The 27,517-nt window shown below is 37.1% G+C and overlaps 2 protein-coding genes across 2 annotated transcripts; both read left to right on the forward strand.

Moving 5' to 3' along the window:
- The first annotated feature begins 13,320 nt into the window (after positions 1–13,320).
- LOC142606320 (uncharacterized) lies at positions 13,321–14,099 on the forward strand. Its single transcript, XM_075777686.1, has 2 exons — positions 13,321–13,642; positions 14,077–14,099. The coding sequence occupies exons 1-2, from the start codon at positions 13,321–13,323 to the stop codon at positions 14,097–14,099; spliced, it is 345 nt and encodes a 114-aa protein (XP_075633801.1).
- A 3,543-nt stretch (positions 14,100–17,642) lies between these two features.
- On the forward strand, positions 17,643–26,052 carry LOC142606321 (uncharacterized). Its single transcript, XM_075777687.1, has 7 exons — positions 17,643–18,140; positions 18,216–18,470; positions 18,809–18,878; positions 18,969–19,226; positions 19,476–19,639; positions 19,829–20,013; positions 25,788–26,052. Exons 1-7 carry the CDS (start codon positions 17,643–17,645, stop codon positions 26,050–26,052), a joined length of 1,695 nt encoding a protein of 564 aa, XP_075633802.1.
- Positions 26,053–27,517: the final 1,465 nt, after the last annotated feature.

Below are 27,517 nucleotides of genomic sequence, written 5' to 3' on the forward strand. Positions count from 1 at the left end.
AACAGACACGCAGTAAACTTCTTATGCCGGTGACTTTCGATACAGTGTGATACGATCTGTGCGCCTAATTCCTTAAAAGTGTTGATGGAATTAGGTGTCAGCCTACTGTACCAGTCCCTCGCAGGCCCTTTCAAAGTGGTGAGAAAAGCCCTGCACATGATTTCGTCCGGTACGCCCTGAAGATGCATTAGGGTTCTGAAAGATTCCAAGTGATCCAATGGGTCCTTGGATTCGTCGTAATTCTCCACGTGAGGCATGCAAAACTTTGAAGGAAGGGGGCATGAATTCACGAGCGCTGTGAAAGGCGACTCTGTTCTATGGACTAGGTCGTCCAGGTCATTGGAGACTCGTCCTCTAAGGGCGTTCATCATCACATCCATACGTTCCCTCATCTCCTGCATCTCAGCTGCTATGTGAGTCAGCAAGGTGTCCGAGACTGATGGTCAGTTGGTCTCCTACCGCTCCGATCTAGTCGGAGCGTTGCTACCCTCAGGCCCTTCCGCGTTCCTTCCTTCCGGACTAGCACCTTCCTGGTCTTCCTCAGGTGCACTTTGGTGTGCATTCCTTTGTCGCAGTTGCTTTTCTAAATCATGATTATGCTTGGTGAGGCGCTCAACCGCCGCTGCAAGCATTTGGACTTGTCTCTCTAGAGCTGTGGCATGCGGTTCGTCGCCTTGATTGTTGGTTGTTGCCATCAATCGAGTGAGTACCATGCAACTTTTTGTCTCAGGAATAAAGCAAAGGCTAAATAAATTTCCCACAGACGGCGCCAACTGATGATGCCGAAAAAATCACCAGTAAGCTGCAAGCACTCCCCAAACCGAAGCAACCCCTGCAAAAAGAAAATAGAAGACCTAACAGAGAGCACCGGTGTGGTGCCGGCCAAAAACCCTCCGAAGGTCAAGTTAGAGTCTTTTTTACAACCCTAGAATGTCAGAGTTGAAATAATTATGTGTACCTTGCTTTGTGAGGGATTTGGGGTATTTATAGTAGCGTAGGGCCTAAATTCACGCCTTGGTCAAGAAGTTCTTTCCTTCTAGGAGAGTGACTCGTGGATTTTGCGTATCTCTTAGAATTCTTTTCCATATAGGAGTCTTTTATTACGATCAAACGTGTAACGCAAGAACATTTGGTGTTCACGCTTGTGTGGAGATGAAGCAAAACCATATCAAACATATCGCGTGATGTATGTTGATTTGAATTAGGAGTCTATGACACCTAATCAATGCCCGACAGATATCTAATGCCAACACCGTCCAATATTTGTCCTTGTAATATCAATCCGTCGTCTAACCTCATGTCAACATCACTCCGTCGTGCTTTGTGAAGAGAGATCCGTCTTTTACTTTTATCCTCTTCAGATTTAATCCCCTCTCTTTTGACAATTGAGAAAGGGGTAAGGTGTGGAGATTGATGAGAGTTTAAGCTCTAGAGTCTAGAGTTTATGAATTCTCTCTCGCTCTTCAAGTGGGAATTAGGTGTGTAAAATTGTCGAAAATGAGACCATATATGGTGAGGCTAAGGGGGTGAAGCTACAGACAAAAAGTGACAAAATTTTCTTTGGTTCTTTGAAGATCACTCCTCCAAAGTATTGTAAGAGAGAGGGTCAAACTCATGGTTTAAATATTTTTTCTAAATTAATTTTTATCCCTCAGTTCACCTCTTATTGTGAAATTTGTCGGAGCGAAATTCCTTAACAGTAAACTTCAGTCTATGCACTTTGACAACTTCACCTCACCAACCCTATACAAATTAAACCCCACAAATTACACGAACACATGGAAATTCATCAACCATGATCATTATCATATCAATTATAAAACTCATGAAATAAATTTAGAATATCTTAGCATTTCCCTTTGATGAAAGAATGTATATTACAATTTTGAACTCTTCTTCCTACTCATGAGATTGATATAATCCATACTTAAATTTACTGTCTTTTTGTCAATTCTTTATATTTATTTTCTTTTTTTGAGAGAGAGAGAGAATGCTCTGGAATATAAATAAATAAATGTTTGAATGGATATTAGCCGTTGATATATGATTCAAGCCATTAATCTTTATCCAATACGTGTTTTTTTATTATCTTTATTACTATTATCAAATAAACAAAATCCTAAATAGAAATAGTTAAAAAGGGTATGAATGATGATGAACCTGCTCTTCTTCTTCTTAATCAAATTTTCCTTCTATATGGATTGGATACGTGCTCTCTAAATTAATTGAACATACATTAATCTTTTTAATCAAATTTTCCTTAGGCTTTTGTTAATGTGTCAGCTCTTTTCTAGTTAGTCTTCGATGAACTTGTATGCTCCTTCTATAGTTATGTGGATAAACCCAAAAGGCCCAATGATTTTCTTTTTGGTGCAAATTGATAGATAGTTGGACCACTTGGGCCTATACATTTACGAATTGATTGGGTTTGGTGCATCTGGACTAACACAACTCGAGTTTACAACACAATTACTTGAAATGCGTTTTCCTTTTCTATAATTTCAACAATGCCATCGCCTATATAAAATAATATATACTTCTAATAATAGGATTTTCAGTTTATATTTTATCATTTTGCATACTAAAATATTTTCACACAAATTTTTAAATTCTCTAAAATCTTTTAGTTAAATAATTTTAAATTTTAAAAACAAGCCGGTTAAAAGAGTAATTTACTATTTTTTTTAAAAAGTTCCTTAGTTTTAGGCTTTTTTTTTTTTTTTCCTCCAATATGAATTTCTAAAAAATTAGAACACTATCTATATCTTACTTTTAAACATTATTCTACATTATAACACTAAACCCAAAAAAAAAAAACCTCATTGTACGAGCAAAGCATGTGTGATGAGGCTAGTTTTAAATAATTATCTAATTATAAGTTTATAACCAACCAAATCTAGGATTACAACTTTATTGTAATATACAATGTGAATAGTCGAGAAAAATAGTGGATTCATGCGAAAGTGACCAGCAATGATTCAATGGTTCTTTCTCTCTAATACTTTTTGTTTTTGCTTTTTGAAATTCTGACAAAGTCTAATTTCTTTTCTTATTGGTACTTTTAATTAGTAATACATCTGATTCTCCACAAAAAAAAAAAAAAAAAATAGTGCAACTAAACAATTAGTTAAAATGATTAAAGTTATGAAATATTTTACTATAATCTAAATGTACTTATTGAGACATAGCAAAAGACATTTATTTAATTTTGGTTTAAAAGTTTACTTGTGAACGTTTTTTAGTTGGGCATTAGTTATTAGTTAATATTGTTGGCCCTAAGTTATGATGTTTAACCTTTTTAAATTTTTTTTCTAATAAGACGAAAATACTATTTTGGTCTTTACATTTTGGGGTCACATTCAATATGATCTCTACATTTTGGTAGCAGTTAATTTGTTCCCTCTTATTTTCAATTTGCAATCTATTTGGTTCCTATTGTTAACTCACTAATGGAAAATGTCTATGTGGCTAACAGATTGTACACTTGGCACATTGGATGCTTACACGGTTACTAAAATAATAAAAAATAAATTAATATTTTTTGAGAAGGAATAAATAAATTAATTTGATATTCAAAAAATGCCATGTCAGATGTAATTGAAAAAAAAAAAACTGAAAATTAATTTAGTTTCTCAAAATATTTTTAAGAAACGCACCTCCAGACATGTATGAGCTACGTTTGTCTAAACGCAACTCTAAGCACCTGTGGAGCTGCGTTTTTTAAACGCAGCTCCAGATATAATGAGAAAAAAAAAAAAAAAAAATCTTTGGAGCCGCGTTTCTAAAAACGTGGTTTAAGTCCTACCTAGCCAAACGCAGCCTCAACACTCAAAAACGCGGCTTTAGAGCGGGTCTATAGCCGCGTTTAGTAAACGCGGCTATATGTCAAGGGTGGAGCTGCGTTTTTCATAAATCCGGTTCAAAATAGGGTCTGTAGCAGCATTTTACAAAAATGCGGCCCAAAAACGCGTTTTTTGTAGCGATCTCATCTTTCTTTCTCTTACTTTCATAACAAAAAATTAATTTGTTATTGCATATGTAACTATGTAGTTTGTTATTGCATTTTCTATTGTGATGGAAGAAGACGAGAAAGATGTTGGTGTTGACAACGAGCTGTTTATCATCTCCTTGTGATCCAAATTATTCAAACTCTCCAAAAGCTCTTGCTCCAAATTTGCGAACTGGGACACAAAGGGTTGAATTTTTGAAGGCCTAAGCAAGTTTCCACTGTGAAAATTTTGTAGATCTAAGCAAAACAAAGTTTGATGATGGTGGGTATAGATTTTGTAATCTCTCGTGAATTGGATGGGATCCTTTCAATACACCATTTCGACAAAGCTTGTTCGAGACCCTTGACGATCTCAGCGAGAATACGACGAGTCTTCATAGTTGGAATAACGATTTTACTAAGATGATTAGATGAGTATTGTTGAGGTTTTTGGTGGAAAATGGGTGATTTTGTAGTTGAAGATTTATGAAATTAGGGATGGATGGTTGAAGATTTATGCCAAGAAAGTGAGAGAAAAGAAATTTTGTTTAGGATGTGTTGTGTGTATTGAGATTTTCTTTGTTGTCCTGTTTGTTGGGTAAGAAAGTGAGAAAAGAAAGTTGTTTTTTATCATCTTATTCATTTGTGCTTTTTATTTTTTGTTACTTCGGATCTGTACAGTGTACGCACAGAATGTTGTAGAACAATTTCAATTTGAAGTGAAATTTTCTTTTTTGAGAAATTAAATTAGAAGAAAAATAAATATGAGATTAAGAATTGAATACCTAGAAAAAAAATTTCTTAATTCTTCTTAAAAATATTAGGAGAAATTAAATTTTTTTTTTTTTTTTCATTTAGATCTGACTTGGCAATTTTTAAATGTCAAATTAATTGTTTATTATTATTTTAGTAGCCATGTAAGCATCTAATGTGCCAACTGTACAATCCGTTAACCATGTAGGCATTTTTCGTTAGTGAGTTTACGATAGCAACCAAATTGACTGCAAATTGAAAATAAGAGTGACTAAATTGATTATGACCAAAATGTAGAAACTAAATTGAATGTGACCCAAAAATGTAGGGACCAAAATAGTGTTTTCGCCTTTTAATAGTTCCAAATTTGGAGTTAGGAGACTGGTAATACTCTAAGAGGTGTTAGTTAAGCTACAAGTTGGGGTATTTACCAAACTGCACCAAAGTCGCACGCAAATTGGCATAATTGCACCGTACTGCAAGTAACAGTGTACTGTACTGCACTATAAGTAATAGTTCCAAATTTGGAGTTAGGAGACTGGTAATACTCTAAGAGGTGTTAGTTAAGCTACAAGTTGGGGTATTTACCAAACTGTAGCAAACTGCACCAAAGTCACACGCAAATTGGCATAATTGCACCGTACTGCAAGTAACAGTGTACTGTACTGCACTATAAGTAATAGTTTACAATTTTATAATAAGAAAACAACACAAATTGTTCCGCACCGTACCCTTTTTATATATTAATATATTTATTTTTTTAATATTAAATATATTATTATTAATTTAATAACCCTAGTTTTTAACAAAAAAAAAAAGTTTAATAACCCTAGCAAGTGTTGCTTAAGAAATCCAACCCAAAATAAAGAAAAAATAGCTCAATAATTTAAAAGTTGGCCCAAAATAAAGGGAAAAATCATTTTTGGGCTAGGCAGGAAAAACATTGAATTTGGAAAGTATATCGGCTTCAAATTGCATCTTATACACCGCATCACACATGTGACCACAAAAATGAGGAACGGCACCGTAATAGTTTTGTTTAAACTGCACCACAAAGTGCATTACTAAAAATGACCTAAAACTACACCGCATCGCAAACACCTCTAGTTACAAGTTACTAGCAGGTAGTTATAATACACCCTTGCAATTAATACCATTGGAAAGATTTTGCTTCCATTGGAACATGTAGGTGTTGCATATACTTCAAGTTCTCCATATAAAAAATAAAAAAAAAAACAAAAAAGAGTTAGTACCAAAACTCAAAGCTCTCACTTTTGTCAAGTTTGAAAAATGTGAATTGGAAGACAATTTTATGATTTTTATCATCGCTTTCCCCCCCCCCCCTCCTCGAAGAGGCTGATCATTGTTAGATTTAAATCTACGACTTGTTATTTTTGGTGGAAGGCATTTGCCATTGCACCAAGGCTAGACATATGTATGTATGTATATATATACTTCAATTTTCTATTTGTCCTTTCAAAATTAGAAATTTGATGGGAAAGATTTTAGCTTTGCAGGAGATTACTACTGATGAAAGAAATGAGAAAATAAAAAGCATCTTAGAGTGATGGCATAGAGGATACAGATTTCTAGACATCATTTTTTTCATTGCAATGTAAATATCTATATATGCAGGTTTTGCAAGATAAAAAACTGAAGGATCAACTTGTCATTCGAGAAGAATTATATGAAAAATATGCCAAAACCACTGCTAAGGCTGAGAAGGTGAATTCTTGTTCTTTGTGATTTTTAATTCTGTGAATCTCATATTTTTTTGAACTTAAAAAAATATGCACATAACAAAATTATAGGAACTTGTGTTGCATTTTAGTTTGAATTTTACAGAGTCTAGCCTATTCTCCTGGAATGGTCAAGGAACAACAATGCCTTGGATTGCCAGGATGGATGCAAGCTTAGAATTTATGATAGATCCACAGATTCATGGTACAAAGTTATAGGTAGCAAGCCCCATCTAGTGAGCTCTTGTGCTTTGAGGCTGTCACTTTGCCTCATCTAGGGCTGTAAATGAACCAAACCGTTCATAAATAGCTCGGGCTTGGCTCGATAAAAAGTTCGTTCATGTTTGTTTGTTTATAAACGAGCTAAGCTTAAGCTTTAGTTTTAGACTTATTTAATAAACGAGCCGAACCCAAGTAAAAAATATTGTTTATAAATAAGCTTGTGGACACCAAGGCTCGATACAAAAGTAACAAAACAAGTTGAATCTAAGCTTATTTATGAGTTTGGTAATAAAATTAATATGAGCTTGACAAGTAAACTTATATCCTTCCAAGACTTTAATTAATTATAAGTTGAGACCACTCATCTAAACCAAATAGGCTTGATAATAAATTTGATATAGGCTTGATAATATACTTGTGTTGGATCTCAAGCTCAAAAACATGATATTGAGCTTGAGTTTGGACTTGATATTGAGTTCGAGCTTGGCTTGACCAATGAATCAAGCCAAGCCAAGCCAAGCTCAAGCTTTTATACTTTATAACAAGCTCAAGCTTGAACATTATTTGTAGGCTCGTATCAAGCTCAAGTCAAGCTTGGATATTCTACTTTTGCTGTCGAGCCAAGCTTGAACGTTTAATACTCGACAAAGATCAGCTTGTTTACAGCCCTAGCCTCATCCGTAAGAATTTGAGTATCAGCATAGTTGTTTAGGGTCAACTATAGTTGGCTGATGTGGTTTGAAAAGTCACATTGTGCTTTGCCAGGTACTTCCAGCATGAGAATTACAATCCATATCTCATGCTTTGCTTATGGCAAGACATAGAAGAAATGAGAATGGAGATCCAATTGTGGTTGTCTTTGGAAATCTAAGGCAAAAAATTGATAGTTAATTGAATCTCCATCAGCTTTTCTGAGAGATTCGATATGAGAACTGATAATGCTTTTCATGCAAGTTTCAAGGTGAGAGTTATTCTCTATTGGTTTCAGCAATAGAGTGAGGTAATTTCTTTACACTCATGAAGAGAGAGCAGACTTGTAAGTTTTAAATTTTGTTCTTTGGTTTTAGAATTCTTGTGACTTTTCTGGTGTGATCTTATCTTTAATATATAACCTCATAGTAGATGCTTCGTAAATGTATAAAATTTATCAATGATAAGTCAAATATACTTAGATTATCTCTGTGTCCATAAATCACATTGATGTCATCTGCTCGTTACATTAAAAATGCTTCAATTTAGCACAGCGAGGGTATATATTCTAGTTGATAACCTAGATTTTTATTATTTATTTATTTTTAAATCGTGGTTGAACTTTGGTCTTTACTTGAGGAACTGAAATAAACAAGAGATTCATGGCATCATACAAGTTGTATAGGTTGATTCTTGGGCAAATCTAAGAATGATTAACAAGGAACATAATTACACTGATAATGGAGTCAATATATTAACACTTCTGGTTTCATCCCAACATTAAATTTGGTTGTGTTAAAAATCAAACAATATCTTTATTAAGATTGAGAATGACAAGAAAATGCTACAATAAACTTGGAGTTTGACATGGTTGAAACCATAGTTGTTACCAAAGACTCGAAATGAAGCAGAGTACATAGCTGTTTTGATACATTTCTTAGGGAACCAAAAAATAAACTTGTGTAACCAACCCTTACTGACACACAATGCATCACATTTTGAATAGATCCAGGAACATAATTCAAAGTTTCAAACCCCTCGGGCTATTTTATTCTAATTGCCATCACTTGGCCACAGTTGCCATCAAAACTTTCCTAATTGATTTATTTATTACAAATTGTCCTAAGGGCACCACTTAACAGAACCCTACAAATAAATGAGTATCACGTCCGCAATATTTGCATAACAATTTCATAACAAATCATAAGCAGTAAATTGTTATTAGTTTTAATTTAGAGTTGAAATTACATTTTTTTCCCCACCAATAACATCCTGATCAAACTTTTGCTTCATCTATATTAAATTTGTATTTCCCTATATTTGGAAGGGAAAGATTCATGTCTTTTATATATTCTGAAGCATTTAGAGCACATCTGGTAGACTGTAATAGGCACTGTAATGTAACAGTTATTCATATGGTTTAGTTATTCAATAGTTTGGTTATGTTTTTTTTTTTTTTTGATGAAAAGACGATATCATTAAAGAAACTAAGCACCAAAACAAAGTTCAGGACAAAGCCTGTTACAAAACATTCCATTGAGGTCTCCCTCAAAGACATTTAGAATATCCACAGACGAACTATCATAAATAATAAAATCAGTACTCATCCTACAACTCATCCTAGCTAAACCATCAGCACAAAGATTGGCTTGCCAGAAACAATGTTTGATACGAATATGTTGGAACTGAGTTAACAACTGCCTGCAGTCTTCCAAAATAGGGGATATAATGTTATTAACATAGTCTGCATTCCGTAAGACATCAACAATGGACTTGGCATCCATCTCAACTTCAAGGCAAGGAATATTTAGATTATAGCACAACTGAAGGCCCTCTCGTAGCCCCCACAGCTCAGCAGCAAAGCTGCTAGTGATCCCAATCCGCTTATTGAACCCAACAACCCACTGCCCATCTTCATTCCTTACCAATCCCCCACAACCAGCCAGACCATGTGTCCCACTGCTTGACCCATCCGTATTCAACTTCTTCCACCCTTGCTCAGGTCTCTGCCATCGAATGCACCTTATAACTCTACGGGCTTGCAACCTAGGTGAAGCCACACAATGAACATACTCCTTAGCTTGATACACAATATCCATAGCCAAATTAGGACTCCGACTTTTCCTGTGGAAAGTTTGGTTATGTTTTTATTATAGGGAATGGTCAATCCTTATAAACAGTTATTCTTTAAAATGAGGAATAATTATTCATCTCTAAAAGGGTTGTAATAGTTATTCTTTAATAGATGTAATAATTTCTAACATTAATATATTTCCAAATAAATAAACTTTCCACACCTAATAATTATGGAAATAAAAAATTATCAAAAAATAATTCATCTCTCTAAAATTTAAAATATATTATTTTCTAGGAAATATAATTGTATGAATGAGATATTTCCTAAAATAGATTATAAGTTTTATTCTAACTAGTCGCAGACCCGCGCGATGCGTGAGGAAATTTGATATGAATATGTTTTATATTAGAAGTTTTTTTGTGGTGTAACAACTAACAAATTAAATATATTTTTTAGTTGGGTATTATATATAGTGAGATACGTATGAAAATACATTGTAATAATTTTTTTTATAAGAAAAAATTATAGTGTGAGAACTATTAGACTGAATTCTAACCATGTATACTTAATTTGTTTATTACTATACAGATATATGCGATTCAACACTAATAGGTATATTTTTCTCCAAAACATAGATCCACGTCTCTTTCTTTCGTACAACTGAAAAAGTGAAAAAAGCATATAAAGATAACTATGCAATAGATCATATTCAATAAATCACATATCATAAAGTGGAAATATAAAATAAAATAAAATGCAAAGAGCAAACTTTATTTCATCATATGAACATATGAACAAATCCCGCAATATATAACTCTTCAAATTCATAAACCACATGATTACTTAGATTTTATAGTAAAATAAGATTAATTCATCCATCATGACATTGCAGTATAGTCTAGATATAATTATATAAAAATCACGTTTTGTTGATCATGTTTCATGAACAAAAAGTGCCATCTATAGATTTAATAAAATCTTTAAAGAGTAACACATGAGAATTCTTAATTTGAATAGCCGATTATATATATATATATATATATATATATATAGAGAGAGAGAGAGAGAGAGAGAGAGAGAGAGAGAGAGAGAGAGAGAGAGAGAGAGAGAGAGAGAGAGAAAGAAACATATGTAGATGGTGGTGGAGGGGGAATTGTGGGGTTTGAACCACAAATAGGAGACACCATAAAGAATGTTGCTAGGCTATCACTTGAACCCCCAAAAGTTAATCTAAGAGGCTAGATGTAAGGACAATAGGAATTCTAATAAAGAATTAATCAAGTTCCTTAAGTATCTATATATAAAAACATTAATAGCATAATGATGCTCTAGAATAAATTATATATTGTCTTATTCTCGTTTTGGCTTTTTCTTAAAGATCATCAACTAAACAAAGTAAAAGCTTACCAAGAATATTTAAATTAGCAAAATATTTTATGGTGGAGATGCCTATTATTTGTAGTAGAATAAAAAACATAAAAATCACAAGCAGATTTGAGAAAGACGCATAAGATTTCTAAAAGAAATTTTACCAAACACATGGGAATCAACAATAACAAAATTACTACACTAAATATTTTTTGACTCTTTGACACTACAAATAAGCACAAAAAATGTTCATTTTCAATATGTTTCATATCAACATTAGGAATTTCGAAAAAAATAATAAGCATTAACAATTTTAAGTCAACTAAAAATAAAAAAAGTCAATATCATTGAAAGAAAAACAACAGAATCACTGAAAATGCAAGAATACTAAAAAGAAAGGAAAATGGAAAAAAAGAAAAAAAAGAAAAAAGAAAAAGAGATCATTTTTTATTGTGCATTTTGTTTACCTCAATGGTCTTCCTATTGTTACCTTAACTTTGGAAGTTTCAGATAAATATAATTAATATCTTCTCAAAATGGTGAAAACTATAACTTGATTGAAAAATATGGAGAACAATTAGTATTGTGCTAGTTTTTTTGTTGTAGATGATGGGTGATTGTATTTAGAATATGCATTGGTATATACAACATTGTAAAACTTAAATAAAAAATCAATGTATGATTGAGAGGGAGATAAGGTTGTGAAAAACCGAAATTTTGGAAGAGAAAACACTATAATGGTAGATAAACGAAGAGACACTTAGGCTGCGTTTGTTTCAGTGTAAAATATTTTCAGGTGAAAATATTTTTGGGAAAAGAAAATATTTTCAAGTGTTTGGATGCATTATGAAAATTATTTTAGAAAATATTTTCAAGTGTTTGGTTGCATTCTGAAAATGCTATTTTTCTACTAGTTTCTCACATTTTCTCAGCCATGTTCTTAGCTTCCAAACAAATTTCATAATAGAAAATTTTCAATATATAAACTTAAAAGAAACAAAAATCAAAACAAAACAAAACAAAACAAAAATCAAAACAAAACAAAATAAAACAAAAATCAAAACAAAACATTCGTTAAACTCAAAAATTTGGTCAAATGGAGAGAGGGAGGAAGAGAGAGTGATCGACAATTGAGGGAAAGGGAGAGGTAGATCGAAAAAAAAAAAAAAAAAAAAAAAAGAGTTCAAGCATGGGTGGGTCATGGGTGCGATCTCGGTGGTGCTTCAGGTGGCGCGATCTCACTGGTGCTGGGGTGCGATCTCGCCGATGCTTCAGGCGGCGCGATCTCGCAAGTGCTGGAGTGCGATCTCGCCGGTGCTTCAGGTGGCATGATCTCGCCGATGCTGGGGTGCGACGAGACCGGTGCGATCTAGGGTTGGGGGCGGTGGTGCGATCTGGGGTTGTGTGTGCTTCTAGCTCACTCGCTCTACTCTCTCTTCTTGTGATCTGGGCTGCTCTCTCTCTCTCTCTCTTTCTCTCTCTCTCTCTCTGTTTTCAATCTGTAAAATGAGATTTGAAAGTAAAATAAGAACGGAAATGGTTTTACGGGTTAAGAGGCTTATTTTACAATCAACAGGGAAAATAATTTCCGTTTGACCCAATTTTCTATAGGTACCAAACACACAGGCTGGTGTAAAATTATTTCCTGAAATCTTTTTTAGGCGAAACAAACACAACCTTAATGTTTGATGTCTTCTCAAAATCGTGAAAACTGAAGCTTGATTGAAAAATATAGAAAACAATTAGTATTGTGCTAAATTTTTTGTTGTAGATGATGGGTGATTATATCTAAAATGTGTATTGGTATATGAAACATTATAAAACTTAAATAAATAATCAATGGTATGAGTGAAAGAGAGATAAAATTGTGAAAAACTAAAATTTTGGAAGAGAGAACACTATAACGGTAGATAAATGAAGGGACACTTGAAATGTTAAATTTATCCACTAAAAAGATAATGAATTATTCAATTTTAAAAATTACTTGAAATTAAAAAGAAGAAAATGAAAAGTTGAAATCAATTTAGGTAAATGAATAGTCAAATATTTGTTTCTAATGAATAATAATGTTTGTCCATGATTTGTATTTAATTATTTTATATAAAAAATTAAAAAGTCATAAAGAGAAAAATGGTTTAAAAAGAAAAAGAAAAAGAGTATGATGTGGCTAATGAAGTGGCTCAGTAAGAGCATAAATATAAATGTTATAACTCACAACCAAACTAATAAATAGGTTTAGTTATTCAATTATAACACATTTTATTCTCGGTAATAAAGATTACCATTCCTATTGTAATCCATATTCAGTGTACCAAACGTACCCTCAATATATTGCCATACTTGCATTGCATCCAAACACACATCGCAACAAAATTTGTTGTGAGTCCTTAATTCATTCACACGATATGTTCTCCCAAATATATACTTCTCTATCATTGTACTTGTTAAACCAGCACCAATATTTGAGAAAAAGAGAGACAGAGATGGCAGCAGCTCCAACCATTCGATGCTTGGCCTTGACAGTCTTAACCATCATTTTCTTGTGGAATAGCAATATTCATGAAGTATATGCAAGGGAATGTCAAGCTCTTGACACCTCAAGTTTCTTGATTGGATGTGTGCAAGGTAAGGGTAGGCCAAAGGTTACACCCACCGATCTGTGTTGCCAGGCAGTGAAGGAACTTACAGTTCCATGCATATGCAAGGGTCTTTTCAAGGAGATTGAAAACCTTTACAACATGGACGATTTTGTTTACGTCGTTAACTATTGCGGCGGGTCACTCAAACCTAGAGCACAATGTGGAAGTAAGACTCCATAATTACCCTGTAGAATTATAATTAATGTTTTGTTTTTGCAAAACACACTTCGTAGTTTAAAGCTGATCCTAACTAATTTGCTGAAGATTCATAGCCGATCTCAAATATATGGGGTTAAGGTTGCTTTTGTATTTTGATACTAATTGCTTGATCTCCGTGTTTATGTTTAAAATGAGCCTTTTATCATAAAATGTTTTACCAAACAAACCCTTAATTGTATTTATTCTAGATTATGTTCTTGTAAATGCCTATTTAATTTGCCAGTTTCCACAACCCAGAATTTCCATTTTGGAAGTATTATTCATATTTTTATTATTTATAATGTTGTATAAATTTAATATGTTTCTTTTTATTTTTGAGAAGAATTCTATTATGTTTCTTGATGTAACAAAATTGCTAATGTAGTAATCTAATTTTTGCAGGTTATAAGGTTCCACCTCTGTGAAATTGAGAGAATGCTTCTGCATTCTACACCATTAAGCATGTATTGTATCTCGCGCTACTAAAAATATATATAAGAAATAATTCGAACTATTCCTATGAATGTGTCTTTTCTTATTAATTGATTTTTCCTTGGAGTTTGTTTTTTATGGCAGTTTGGCTCTTATCTTATTGGCCAACTCACTGGTGTTTAGAGTTTGTAGCACAAACTCAAATTATTTTGACCCCAAATTTTATGGCTAATGTTTGTTTTTTTGCAAATTGAATCATTTAAAGCACAGTTGTTTAAGTGATTTACCAATTGTCATTAGCATACATGGATTAATATAAAACTAATCACACCCACCACACAGCGAAGTGTCAACGAAGAGAAAACCCGAAAATTGAGCTAAAAACCCCTGTGAGGTGTTACAACACCAAATGATCCACTAGAAAAAATAATTGCAATGCATCTTACATACAAAGCCTTCCAAACTATGAAGCAAACAACGCACTCCAATCCCTCCCAAGTTTCAATCAACACAATAACTCTAAAAGTTGATTTGTGTGTGATGGATTTAATTGAGAAAAGAAGAAGGTGTGGAGATTGACGAGGGTTTAAGCTTCAGAGTTTATGGATTCTCTCTAGCTCTTCAAGTGAAAATTAGGTGTGTACAACTGTGGGAAATGGGATAGTGAGGCTAAGGGGGTGGAACTACACACAAAAATTAAAGTAATAAAATTGTCTTGGTTTCTTTGAAGTTCGCTTCTCCAAAGTGTTGTAAGAGAGAGGGTCAAACTCCTGGTTTAAATATTAATTTTTCAAACTTAATTTTTATCCCTCAATTCACCTCTTACCATGAAGTTTGTCGGAGTGAAATTCTTCAGCAGCAAAGTTCAATTTATGCACTTCGACAACTTCACCTCACCAACCCTCTATATATATATATATATAAAAGCTCAGAGATCTCAATTTTGCGCCATATGTTCTATTTAATTTTTAATTTTGTACCAAGTGAATTATTGATTGTAAAAATCAAAGAGTCTAAATCCAATTAGATTCTAAATTGGATTTCAATTGGAAACCAATTTTCCTCTACGTGTCTATCTAAGTTTTTAATTTATGTGGCAAGTGAATTATTGGGCCCAAAAACTGAAAAGTCTAAAACCAATTAAATTATAATGAGAAACCATTATATATATAATGAGAAACCATTACACATTTTAGAAATGTGTGGTTTTAAAAAAGTGTAAGTTAATACCATGTATAATTTAAATCGTATAATTGTGATTATTTTTAAATATACCTATATATATGCACAAGACTACACACTAGTACAAATAAAACCCCAAAAATTACATGAACAAATGGAAATTCATCAAACACGATTATTAATTGTCATATCTATATATAAACCTCATATAACAAAACTTAAAGTATCTTTAGAATTTTTATTTGAAGAAATAATGCATATTACAATTTTGAACTATTCTTCCTACTCATAAGATTGATATAATTTGTACCTAAATCCACTGTCTTCTTGTCAATAAAAATAGTTAAAAAGGGAATGATTGATGGTGACTTTTTAAGAGAAATCATTAAATCCTTCAAAATGAAATTTTCCTTAGGGTTTTGTTGATGTGATGACTATTTTTCTAGTTAATCTTTGATGAATCTGTATGCTCCATCGGCTTTGGGAACTCTTTTCTCTCTAGGTTTTCCTTGAAAATCTTGAGGTGAAACTAGGGCTTGCCACTTAGGCAAACATCTTCCCTCCATTTAGGCGGTAGAACTCATTCAAATAGCTTGTTCTCCCTCACAACACCAGTCCGTATGGAGGAGATCACAAACCAGTGTGCAGGTTTAAAATAATAAAAAATAAAGGGGAATGAGGTGGACCTGGCACCGATAGTGAGGCAGCATGGTTACGTCTTGGCCAGAAAATTTGCACGAAGAGATAGTTGAACCTAGAACTAGTGGTGAGACTTTTGAAGACGATTTGGAGAACCGAGGAAAATTTCGAGGTGTATGATATGGGTGACAACAAGGTTCTCGTCCAATTTGGTATAAAGGAGGATCTAGATAAGGTGCTTTTGCTGGGTCCGTGGTCTTTCAATAAATATTTGTTGATTCTCCACAAACTTGATGAAGGGGAAGCGGTGACAAAAGTAAAGTTCGACAGAGCATCCTTCTGGGTTCAAATCCATGGTCTTCCTACCATGTGCCAGACAAAGGATGTCGAACTATTTATCGGTGGGACTTTAGGGAAGGTGGAAAAGGTTGATGTGGATGACAAAGGTTTTTGCTTGGGAGGCCATACGCGCATCAGGGTGTCAATGGATGTATCCGTACCTTTATGTCGTAGAAGGTTAGTTCGTCTCGGCAGGCCGTTGCCGACATGGGTGGACTTCAAATACATACGTTTGCCAATATTTTACTACTGGTGTGGGATGGTAGACCACGATGAGCGAGACTACATGCAATAGATTCGAAGTAGCGAAACTCTCAGGGTGGAAGAGAAATAGTACGGCCCTTGGTTGCGCGCTACCTCAAAATGGCTACAGAAACCGCAATTAGTCGTTGCAGCAAAAGGTGACTGGGGTGGGAGGAAAATGCAAGGAAACGAAGAGAGCCCAAGCGAAGAGGAGGCTCGGGCATGCAAGGTGGTGACGATGGCAATGGATGACCAGGGCACGAGGTCTGAGATAGCTCATGGGAAGCACGTGAGGAGTGACGTGGCTTTCTTATATCCATTAAAGACGCACTAGATATGTCAAATCCTGAAAATTTTGCAATCTCCAACATTTGAAAAGCAAATTGAGACATAGATGAGGCCATTAGGGGTGGGGCAGTAATTTCAAAAAAGCCATTAAGTGCAGAAGGTGTGCCGAAAATTTCGGTTGACCTAGAGAACACGGTGCAAAGCACAAGGGTCAACGAAGGGAGTGACAAGCGGGAATATGAGGTTGATATTTGGGCCAGACTTAAAGAGGATTTAGGCCTGAAATATGGGCTTCCGGTTTTGACCACTACTATTCCTCATAATTTTAATATGACCACAACCCATGAAACAAAAGGAGGCAATTTTGTTATGGGGTAGCAAACTCCAAGGCCTCAAAGGGTTAATAAGAACAGAAAGTCGAAAGGGCCTACTCAGAAAAATAATAAAGTGGGACATAATTCTGTAGGGAAGGAAAATAGTGAAGTTGAGGCTCGGGGTCAAGTGCGTGGGGAGGAAAAAGAGGATGATACGTCAATGAAAGTGGAAGAAAACGATGTAGGAGTAAAAAGGAAGGAAAGAATACCTTTGGAGGAGATTTCAGGTGACAAGGAAAATGGAAAGAAACATAAACTAGAGGGAGAAGTCATGGCTCTGGGGAAAATCATGGCACAACCCCTTGGATCGGCGTTGGTTGTGGGGCAGCCACGCGGGGAGCAATGAGTGCCGTATGTTGGAACTGTCGAGGGCTTGGGAACCCTTGTATAGTGAAAGCTCTCTAGAAGCTTGTTTTGGAGGAAGATCCCACCTTGGTTTTTCTTATGGAAACCAAGTTTGTAGTGTCTGAGATGGCACGTATTAAGCGCAAACTAGATCGGCAACAGGGTTTAGTAGTATCTAGTGTTTGGTGTGAAGGGAGTTTAGCACTTCTATGGAAAAGCTCTATGAAAGTGGATGTCCAAACCTATTCACCCCGACATATTGATGCGATCATTACTAAAGAACAAAGTAATAAACAATGGAGATTTACTGGTTTCTATGGCCACCCTGAAATGAATAAACATGAGAAGTCTTGGAGACTGCTAGAAGAGCTAAGTAAGAAAAGTGACCTACCATGGATTTGTATGGGAGACTTTAATGAGATAATGCATGGGAGGGAGAAGGAAGGTGGTAATATATTTCCAGAGTGGCAAATGAAGAATTTTCGTGACACGGTCAATCGATGCAACCTGAGAGATATAGGTTACACAGGGTTGGATTTCACGTGGTGCAAGAGACGTGAATGGGTTAGAGAGAGACTTGACAGAGCTTTGGTGTCCACAAACTGGTCTGTTACATTCCCAAATGTAAGCCTACATCATGTAGCAGCTTTCACGTGGGATCATTGTATGTTGGTTTTGAAGGCCCATTGAGATAAACAGCGGAGAACTCGAAGGAAGAAGCTATTCAGGTTTGAATCCATGTGGCTAAGGGATGAGGGGTGCAAGGAGATAGTGTCTGAAGCATGGGACATGGCACTGAATATGGGGGGCCAACACCCATTTTCTCAATGCCTAGAGGAGTGTAGACAGTCTCTGACAGCATGGAATAGGAATACCTTTGGTCATGTAGGCAGGAAAATAGAAAGGCTTCAGGAAAAGCTTCAAGGGTTAGAGGGCAGGAAAAGTAGCAGTAACGTTATGGAGGAGATCTAGGAAACAAAGTTGGAGTTGAATAGAATGCTCTTGGTGGAAGAGGACATGTGACAGCAAAGATTAAGGAACTATTGGTTGAAGTCGGGTGACCGTAACACATCCTTTTTCACACCAAGGCCTCTAACAGACACCAACGCAACATCATTACCAGGATCAAGGATTCGAATAATGTTTGGCAGGAGGATGAGGAAATAATAGGCCGAACTTTTGTGGATTATTTTACACAGTTGTTTACGTCATCCCAAGCTAGAGTCAGTACAGAACTGATTGAGGCCATTCATGTTAAGGTGACGGATAGAATGAATACCTTACTCTTGCAGGAATTTTATGCTCATGACGTGGAAAAAGCTCTGAAGCAAATGCACCTGTTGCAGGCTCCTAGTCCGGACAGTATGCCTCCCATTTTTTACTAGCACTTTTAGTCTAATGTGAATTCTATTGTTATAAAAACTATGTTAGACTTTCTTAACAATGGTGTAGCTCCTCCAAAGTTCCATGAAACGCACATTGTACTTATCCCTAAAACAAAAAACCCTTGGAAATTGACGGATTATAGGCCAATCAGTCTATGCAACGTGGCCTACAAACTTGCCTCCAAGGCAATGGCAAACCATCTTAAACTAGTCTTGCAAGACATTATATGCGAAAATCAGAGTGCCTTCGTTTCAGAGAGTCTCATCACAGACAATGTCCTAGTGGCTCATGAATTAATGAATCACATTAATAAGAAGAAGAAAGGTAATAAAGAGATGGCCCTAAAATTAAATATGAGCAAGGCATATGACCGGGTGGAATGGGGGTGTTTGCAACAAATCATGGTAAAACTAGGGTTTCATGAAAGGTGGATAAGCCTAGTGATGAGGTGTGTCTCTTCAATGACATATGCAGTGCAAATTAATGGTTAGCCATGCGACCACATTGTCCCGACACGAGGGCTGAGGCAGGGTGATCCTTTATCACTCTACCTATTTCTCATTTGTGCCAAAGGACTATCAGCACTGCTGCATAAGGCTGTCCAAAACAAGACCCTCAAAGGTGTGGCTACCTCGGCTAGGGGACCCACTATCTCCCATCTATTTTTCACCGATGATAGTTTGATATTTGGAAGAGCCACGATCAGGGAGGGTGAGGAAATTCAGCGAGTGCTTCAAGTAAATAAGGAGTCCTCTGGTCAACAACTCAACAGAATTAAGACTTCGCTCTTTTTTAGCCCTAACATTGACCATGACACTAAGGAAGCAATATAGGCCATGTTTGGAGCACAAGTCATCAAGCCACATGAATCCTATCTGGGTCTGCCTTCGTTGGTGGGAAAATCTAAATGAAACACGTTTGTACAGTTGAAGCAAAAGGTGGTAAACAAGCTTACAGGGTGGAAGGAAAAATTACTGTCAAATGACGGAAAGGAGATACTGATTAAGACGGTAGCTCAGGCAGTGCCATCTTACATGATGAACTGTTTTAAGCTTCCTAATACTCTATGCGAGGAGTTAACTGGAATGGATAGGAAATTCTGGTGGGATAGGTAAAGGATGAAAAGAAATTAGCATGGCTGAGTTGGGAGAAAATGTGTCTACCAAAGGAGAGGGGCAGCATAGGATTTCGGGACTTGCAACTATTCAACCTTGCTCTGTTGGCTAAACAGGGGTGGCGACTCCAAACAAACTCCTCCTCACTTTTTTACCGGGTCTACAACGCAAAATACTTCCCAAGCTGTGAATTTGTGGAAACTGGTATGGGGTGTCAACCTTCATATGCATGGAGGAGCATCACGACAGCCCAACCACTAGTGCGACGTGGAATGAGGTGGCAGGTGGGAGATGGTAAATAGATTAAGGTTTGGAAGGACAAATGGATCCTAAGTCCACGAACATACAAGGTTATTACGCCTGAGAGAACATCAGATTAAATACTGTTAACATATATAGTGTTGTGGGCTTTAGGCCCAACTAGTTTACTTGTTTAGCACTCTTACTTGTATAGCACTCTTACTTGTACTACACTCATATTTACTTGTACTGCACTCATATGCCTCCTATATAAAGGCACTCATGTATATTCTTTTAGAGTGAAATACAATACTATTCAATTCAGTATTTCTAACATGGTATCAGAGCCACTGCTTTGACCTTTTCTTAGCAGTCTTGTCTTTATTCGTGTAACTCCGTTCTCAATATTGCTTCCGCTGTCACGACAACTGCCGCAGCCTTTCGCCGTTGAACCTTCGAGTCTTCCAGACATCGTCCTCAGGTTCCGGACCTGCAGCAGCTGCCATTGAGAAGTCCGAACACTGCAAAGACCACTGCCTTTTTCGGCACCGCCATGAATATTGCTCCGAAAAATTTTCCGAAGGTACCACGAAAAACGTCTTGCTCCGATCTGTCTTTTTCGTGAAAACCTCACAGTTATCGGAGTCTCCACGCGCCCTCACGCGCCGCCAAAAGTTTCTGCACTACAGTTCACGCGCCCACGCGCCTCCACGCGTCGAACCGAGCCGCCACGCGCTGCCACGCGCCGCCACGCGCCTGCTCACATTCCTCCACGCGCCATACTGATCCTGCTGACGTCAGCCCTAGCCACGTCAGCTGCCACGTCAGCAAGCCACGTCAGCCTGACACGTTAGCAAGCCACGTCAGTCTGCCACGTCAGCAAGCCACGTCAGCCTGCCACGTCAGCCTGCCACATCAGCTACCGTTGACTTTGACCGTTGACTTTTCTGGAGTTGACTTTTTCAGTCCAGGCTCTCCTTACTCAGTTTTTCGCGTAGATTTCATTTTTGCAATCCATTTTTGCATATTTTGCTTCTAAATGAAGAATAAGGACAGGTCTTCTTCCTTTTGCAACAATCATCGCAAACAATCTAGTAAACGCTTTTGCAATTTTTGCAAACGTTTTGGCCATAATATTGAGACTTGCTTTCAGCGCAATAAATCAGCTGTTTCAAGTTCTTCTGCCACTATTGCTAACATTGAGAGTGTCCAACCAATGGCTCCCGTCTTTGCACAGTCTAAGTCTTCAGGTCACACTTTCACCATGACCACAGATGACCTTAAAAACATCATCGCCAATGTCATTCGTATGGTTGGTAATGCATCTTATTCCTCTTCTCTCTCAGCTTTGTCCGGTATGTCTCCTTCCTCTTGGCTTATGGATTCTGCTTGTTGCAATCACATGACACCTCACTCGTCCTTATTTTCTGAACTTAAACCTGCACCACACCCTCTTACTATTCGCACAGCAAATGGTTCCACAATGTCTGGTCATAATATGGGTTCCGTTTCAACCTCCAACTTCTCCGTTTCTGGGGTCTTTAATGTTCCTGACCTTTCTTACAATTTGTTTTCTGTGGGACAATTAGCTGAGTTGGGTTATCGAATCATATTTGATTATTCTGGGTGTATTGTGCAGGATCCAAGGACGGGACAGGAGCTAGGGACCGGTCCCAGAGTTGGGCGTATGTTTCCCGTGGACAACCTTCGTCTTCCACTTGTTGCTCCTGTTTCTATTACCGCAGCTGCTGCAGTTTCCTCTATTCCTTCTCTTGCTCTTTGGCATGCTCGACTTGGTCACGCATCTTCTTCCCGTGTACAACAATTGGCTTCTAGAGGTTTGCTAGGTTCAGTGTCTACAGAAAATTTTGATTGTGTTTCATGTCAATTAGGAAAACAACCAGCTTTGCCTTTCAATTCTAGTGAATCTATATCCACTGATATCTTTGACCTTATTCATTCTGATGTTTGGGGACCTTCCTCTGTCTCTAGTATTGGTGGATCTCGATATTTTGTTGTCTTTGTTGATGATTACTCTCGCTATAGCTGGATCTTTAATATGAAACATCGTTCTGAATTATTGCAAGTGTATTCTAATTTTGCAAAAATGGTTGAAACTCAATTTTCTAAACGTATCAAAATTTTTCGATCTGATAATGCTCTTGAGTACACTCAATATGCTTTCCAAGCTGTTTTGCATTCCTATGGCACTGTTCATCAACTAACTTGTCCAGGTACCTCTCAGCAAAATGGTAGAGCCGAACGAAAACTTCGTCATATTCTTGACACTGTTCGTGCTCTTCTTCTCTCTGCCAAAGTTCCTGCTCCTTTTTGGGGCGAAGCTGCTCTTCATGCTGTTCATACTATTAATCGCATTCCCAGTCCTGTCATCCAAAATCAAACTCCATATGAGCGCCTTTTTGGGTCACCTCCAGACTATCACCACCTACGCTCATTCGGCTCTGCTTGTTTCGTTCTTCTTCAGCCACATGAGCATAACAAACTTGAGCCTAGGTCAAGACTTTGTTGTTTTCTTGGTTATGGCGAAACTCAAAAGGGGTATCGGTGTTATGATCCTATTTCTCATCGTCTTCGTGTCTCCCGCAATGTTGTCTTTTGGGAACATCGCCTCTTTGTCGAGCTCTCTCACTTCCGTGCTTCTTTATCTTCCTCTTCTGTCTTAGATCTATTTCCAGATGAGACGCAAATTCCTTCTGTAGCTGCTCCTGACCCTCCTATAGCTGATCCTGATCCTCTTGTAGCTGCTCCTGATTCTCCTATTAACTTCTCTGTCCAACCACCAGAAATCCTTGATCCCTTTCCTAGTTCCCCTTTTAATGAACAGGTGGAAGATGAACAGGTCGAAGACGAGCTACCCAACCTTGATCCTGGTTCCCCTGCTCCTGCTCCGCCTGAAGATCATGTACAAGACATTCCACCTCGTCACTCAACTCGGGTAAGGTCTATTCCTGCACATTTACTTGACTATCATTGTTACACTGCCCTTGCTACATTGCACGAGCCTCACACCTATCGTGAGGCTTCCACTGACCCTTTATGACAGATTGCAATGAAAGAGGAACTTGATGCATTATCTAAAAACCATACTTGGGACTTGGTCACTCTCCCCCCTGGGAAATCTGTGGTTGGTTGTAAGTGGATCTACAAGATTAAGACTCGCTCTGATGGGTCCATTGAGCGCTACAAAGCTCGTCTTGTTGCAAAAGGTTTTACACAGGAGTATGGGATTGATTATGAAGAGACCTTCGCTCCGATTGCTCGTATCTCACCTGTTCGTGCCCTCTTAGCTGTTGCTGCTGCCAGTAAATGGGATCTTTTCCACATGGATGTCAAAAATGCATTCCTTAATGGGGATTTGAGTGAAGAAGTTTATATGCAACCTCCTCCTGGTCTCTCTGTTGAATCAAACAAGGTTTGTCACCTTCGACGTGCACTTTATGGCCTTAAACAAGCTCCACGTGCTTGGTTTGCCAAGTTCAGCTCTACCATCTCTCGTTTGGGTTACATGGCCAGTCATTATGATTCTGCCTTATTTCTTCGTCGCACTGACAAAGGCACTATTTTATTTCTCCTGTATGTGGATGATATGATTATAACTGGTGATGACCTCAGTGGTATTCAAGAACTCAAAGATTTTCTCAGTCAGCAGTTTGAGATGAAAGATCTTGGACATCTCAGCTACTTCTTGGGTCTTGAAATCACTCATTCTACAGATGGACTTTACATTACTCAAGCCAAGTATGCCTCTGAACTCTTGTCTAGAGCTAGACTCACTGATAGCAAGACTGTTGACACTCCAGTCGAGCTTAATGCGCATCTGACTCCCTCAGGGGGGAAACCATTGTCTAATCCCTCTCTTTACAGACGCTTAGTTGGCAGCCTAGTTTATCTCACTGTTACTCGTCTAGACATTTCCTATGCTGTTCACCAAGTGAGCCAATATCTGTCTGCTCCACGATCGACTCACTATGCTGTTGTTCTGCGCATTCTTCGGTACCTAAAGGGCACTCTCTTCCATGGTCTTTTCTACTCTGCTCGGTCTCCTCTTATTCTCCGTGCATTTTCTGATGCTGATTGGGCAGGAGATCCCACTGATCGCAGGTCCACCACTGGTTATTGCTTTCTTCTTGGTTCTTCTCTGATTTCTTGGCGAAGCAAGAAACAAACTCATGTGGCCCGTTCTAGTACTGAAGCAGAATATCGTGCCCTTGCTGATACCACATCTGAGCTTCTTTGGCTACGATGGCTTCTCAAAGACTTAGGTGTGTCGACATTCTCTGCTACTCCTCTTTATTGTGACAACAAAAGTGCCATTTATATTGCTCACAATGATGTCTTTCATGAACGGACTAAACACATCGAGATCGATTGTCATTTTATCCGTTATCATCTTGTCCATGGTGCTCTCAAGCTAATCTCAGTCTCCTCTACAGATCAACTTGCAGATATCTTCACCAAGTCACATCCTAAGGGACGCCTTCGTACTTTGGTTGACAACCTCAAGTTGGTCTCACATCCACCTTGAGTTTGAGGGGGGCTATTAACATATATAGTGTTGTGGGTTTTAGGCCCAACTAGTTTACTTGTTTAGCACTCTTACTTGTACTACACTCATATTTACTTGTACTGCACTCATATGCCTCCTATATAAAGGCACTCATATATATTCTTTCAGAGCGAAATACAATACTATTCAATTCAGTGTTTCTAACAAATACAATGGGTCAGTGATCTTATTGACGAAAATAGTAAGGAATGGAAGAGGGACCTAGTCAGCCAATGTTTTCTACCTCAGGATGCAGATGCAATCCTAACCATACCCTTAAGCGTCACCGAGGCAAGGGATAGAGTGATATGGGCCGAAAACAAGAGTGGGAGGTTCACAGTCAAAAGTGTGTACAAACTAGAACAAGAGAACTAAGGGGATAAAAAGATGGCAGAAGGCTTAAACCAGTCAACTATGAAACAGACCTGGAAAAGACTATGGCAAATGATGTACCAAACAAGGTCAAACACTTTGCGTGGAAAGCGTGTAGAAACATCCTAGCAACTAAGGAAACTTATGGTGGAGGAATATCACAAAAGATAGCACATGTGAGGTTTGTAGGGAGCAGGTGGAGTCATTAAGCCACTTATTTTGGTTCTGTGATCATGCGAAAGAGGTGTGATCCTCATGCAAGCTCTCCTTTCTGTTTGAGATTCATCCCTCGTGGGACTACATGGATGTCATATGGCACTTACAAAAGTGGGAGGAGTCACGGCCAAGAATTTTGGAGCAGACTGTCATGATTAGCTAAGGAATATGGAAAGATAGGAATGAAGTTCAACACGGGGGCAAGCTTCAAAGTGGATAGACTGTGACGAGAAGCTCTCTTAGTTTGCTTGAGGAATTCCAGATGGTGAACGAAAGACCAACGGCTACTGCAGGAAGGAACCATGTCGTAAAGTGGGACCTTCCATAGGCGAGATGCTATAAGGTGAATGTTGACGGTGCCGTGTTTTCTAAAAGGAAGCAGGCTGGTGTGGGAGTGGTTGTACGGGATGGCGCAAGACAGGTGATAGCAGCACTATGTAGGAAATTGTACACTTCGCTGGGGCCACTGGAAACCAAGGCTAAGGCTATGGAGATAGGGGTCACTTTCGCGATGGAGGTTGGGGTTAGGGACGTGACTTTTGAGGGTGACTCGCTAGTGATATGCAATGCTATCCATGGTCTGACTGAAGCAGCTCAATCGGTCCAGAATGTAGTCACAGGAATTCTTAAACGTGTTTAAGATTTTCGCACTTTGCTTTTTCCCATACCAAAAGACAAGGGAATACCCCTGCCCACGTACTAGCTCAACATGTAGTTAACGTGGAAGACTTGGTTGTATGGCATAAGGAATGCCCTGGGTGTATTGAGCATGCGTGCATGCATGATGCACTATCCAATTCCAATTCTGAATAAAATATTGTAAGCTTTCCCATAAAAAAAAAAAAAAAAAAAATCTGTATGCTCCATCATCTATAGCTACGTGAGACAAACCCAAAAGGCCCATTGATTTATCTTTTCGGTGCAAATAGATAGATAGTTGGGCTACTTGGGCCTACTCGATTAGGAATTGGTTGGGTTTGGTGCATCAAGACTAACATCAGTCGGGTTTATAAGACAATTACTTGAAACACCTTTCTTTTTCCATAATTTCTACAATGCCATCACCTATATAAACACTACAAAAAACAGGACCTATAGTGGCGTTTGTGAAACGCCACTATAGGTCCAAAAAAGCCACTGTTGTATTGCAACTATAGACCTATAGTGGCATTTATGGAAAAACACCACTATAGGTCTACCCTATAGTGGTGTTCTACAAACGCCACTATAGACCAATTTTTTTATTTTTAAAAAAGGCTATAGTGGCATTTGCAAAACACCACTATAGCCCAATTTTTTATTTTTAAAAAAGGCTATAGTGGCGCTTGTTAAACGCCACTATGGAATTAAAATTGCAATTAAATCAAAAGATGAAAAAAAAACAAAACAAAACAAAAAAACATAAATAAAACAAAATACAAATAAACAAAATACAAACATCACTATAGCCCAACAAATTCAAAATGAAACACAAACCCACCTACAAAAAATTCAAAATCAAATATGTACAACATGCTCAAATCTAAAAATTAAAAAAAAAAAAATAGCAACTCCACCCCCAAAACATTCAGCCGCCATAGACGAACCTGCAAAAAGAAATCATCAAATAGATTTTGAATTTTTCACTACTTTCTTGGTTTTATTAACATAGATATTATCATACTTGAGATTTCTAAACCTATCAATAATTAAAAAGCCAAAGAATTCAGAAAAATTAATCAAAAATCTCAAAGATCACCCATGAAGCAAAGTTGACAACAGACAAGGAATAGACCAAAACAATCATTAAATTTTAAAAAAAAAAAAATACTTACTTGCAACTATACAACCAATGGCATCAAACACAATAGCACTCTTTCTTCAATCACAAATCCTATAACAGTAGCACCATTTACAAATTTGAACAAAATTAACTAGTTACAACACCATCTTCAAATCCAAAACCCACTAATATAAACACTACCATAAATAAAATAGGGGAAATAAAATCAAATAGGAGAGAAAGAGAAAAAGAATAAATCCATGCGAGTAGTGAAAGAAAAGTGAAAGAATGAAAAAAAAAAAAAGAGAAGAGTGAAAGAATGAAAAAAAAAAAGAAACAGAAA

Source organism: Castanea sativa, chromosome 8, assembly GCF_040712315.1.
Source record: "Castanea sativa cultivar Marrone di Chiusa Pesio chromosome 8, ASM4071231v1".
NCBI lineage: Eukaryota > Viridiplantae > Streptophyta > Magnoliopsida > Fagales > Fagaceae > Castanea > Castanea sativa.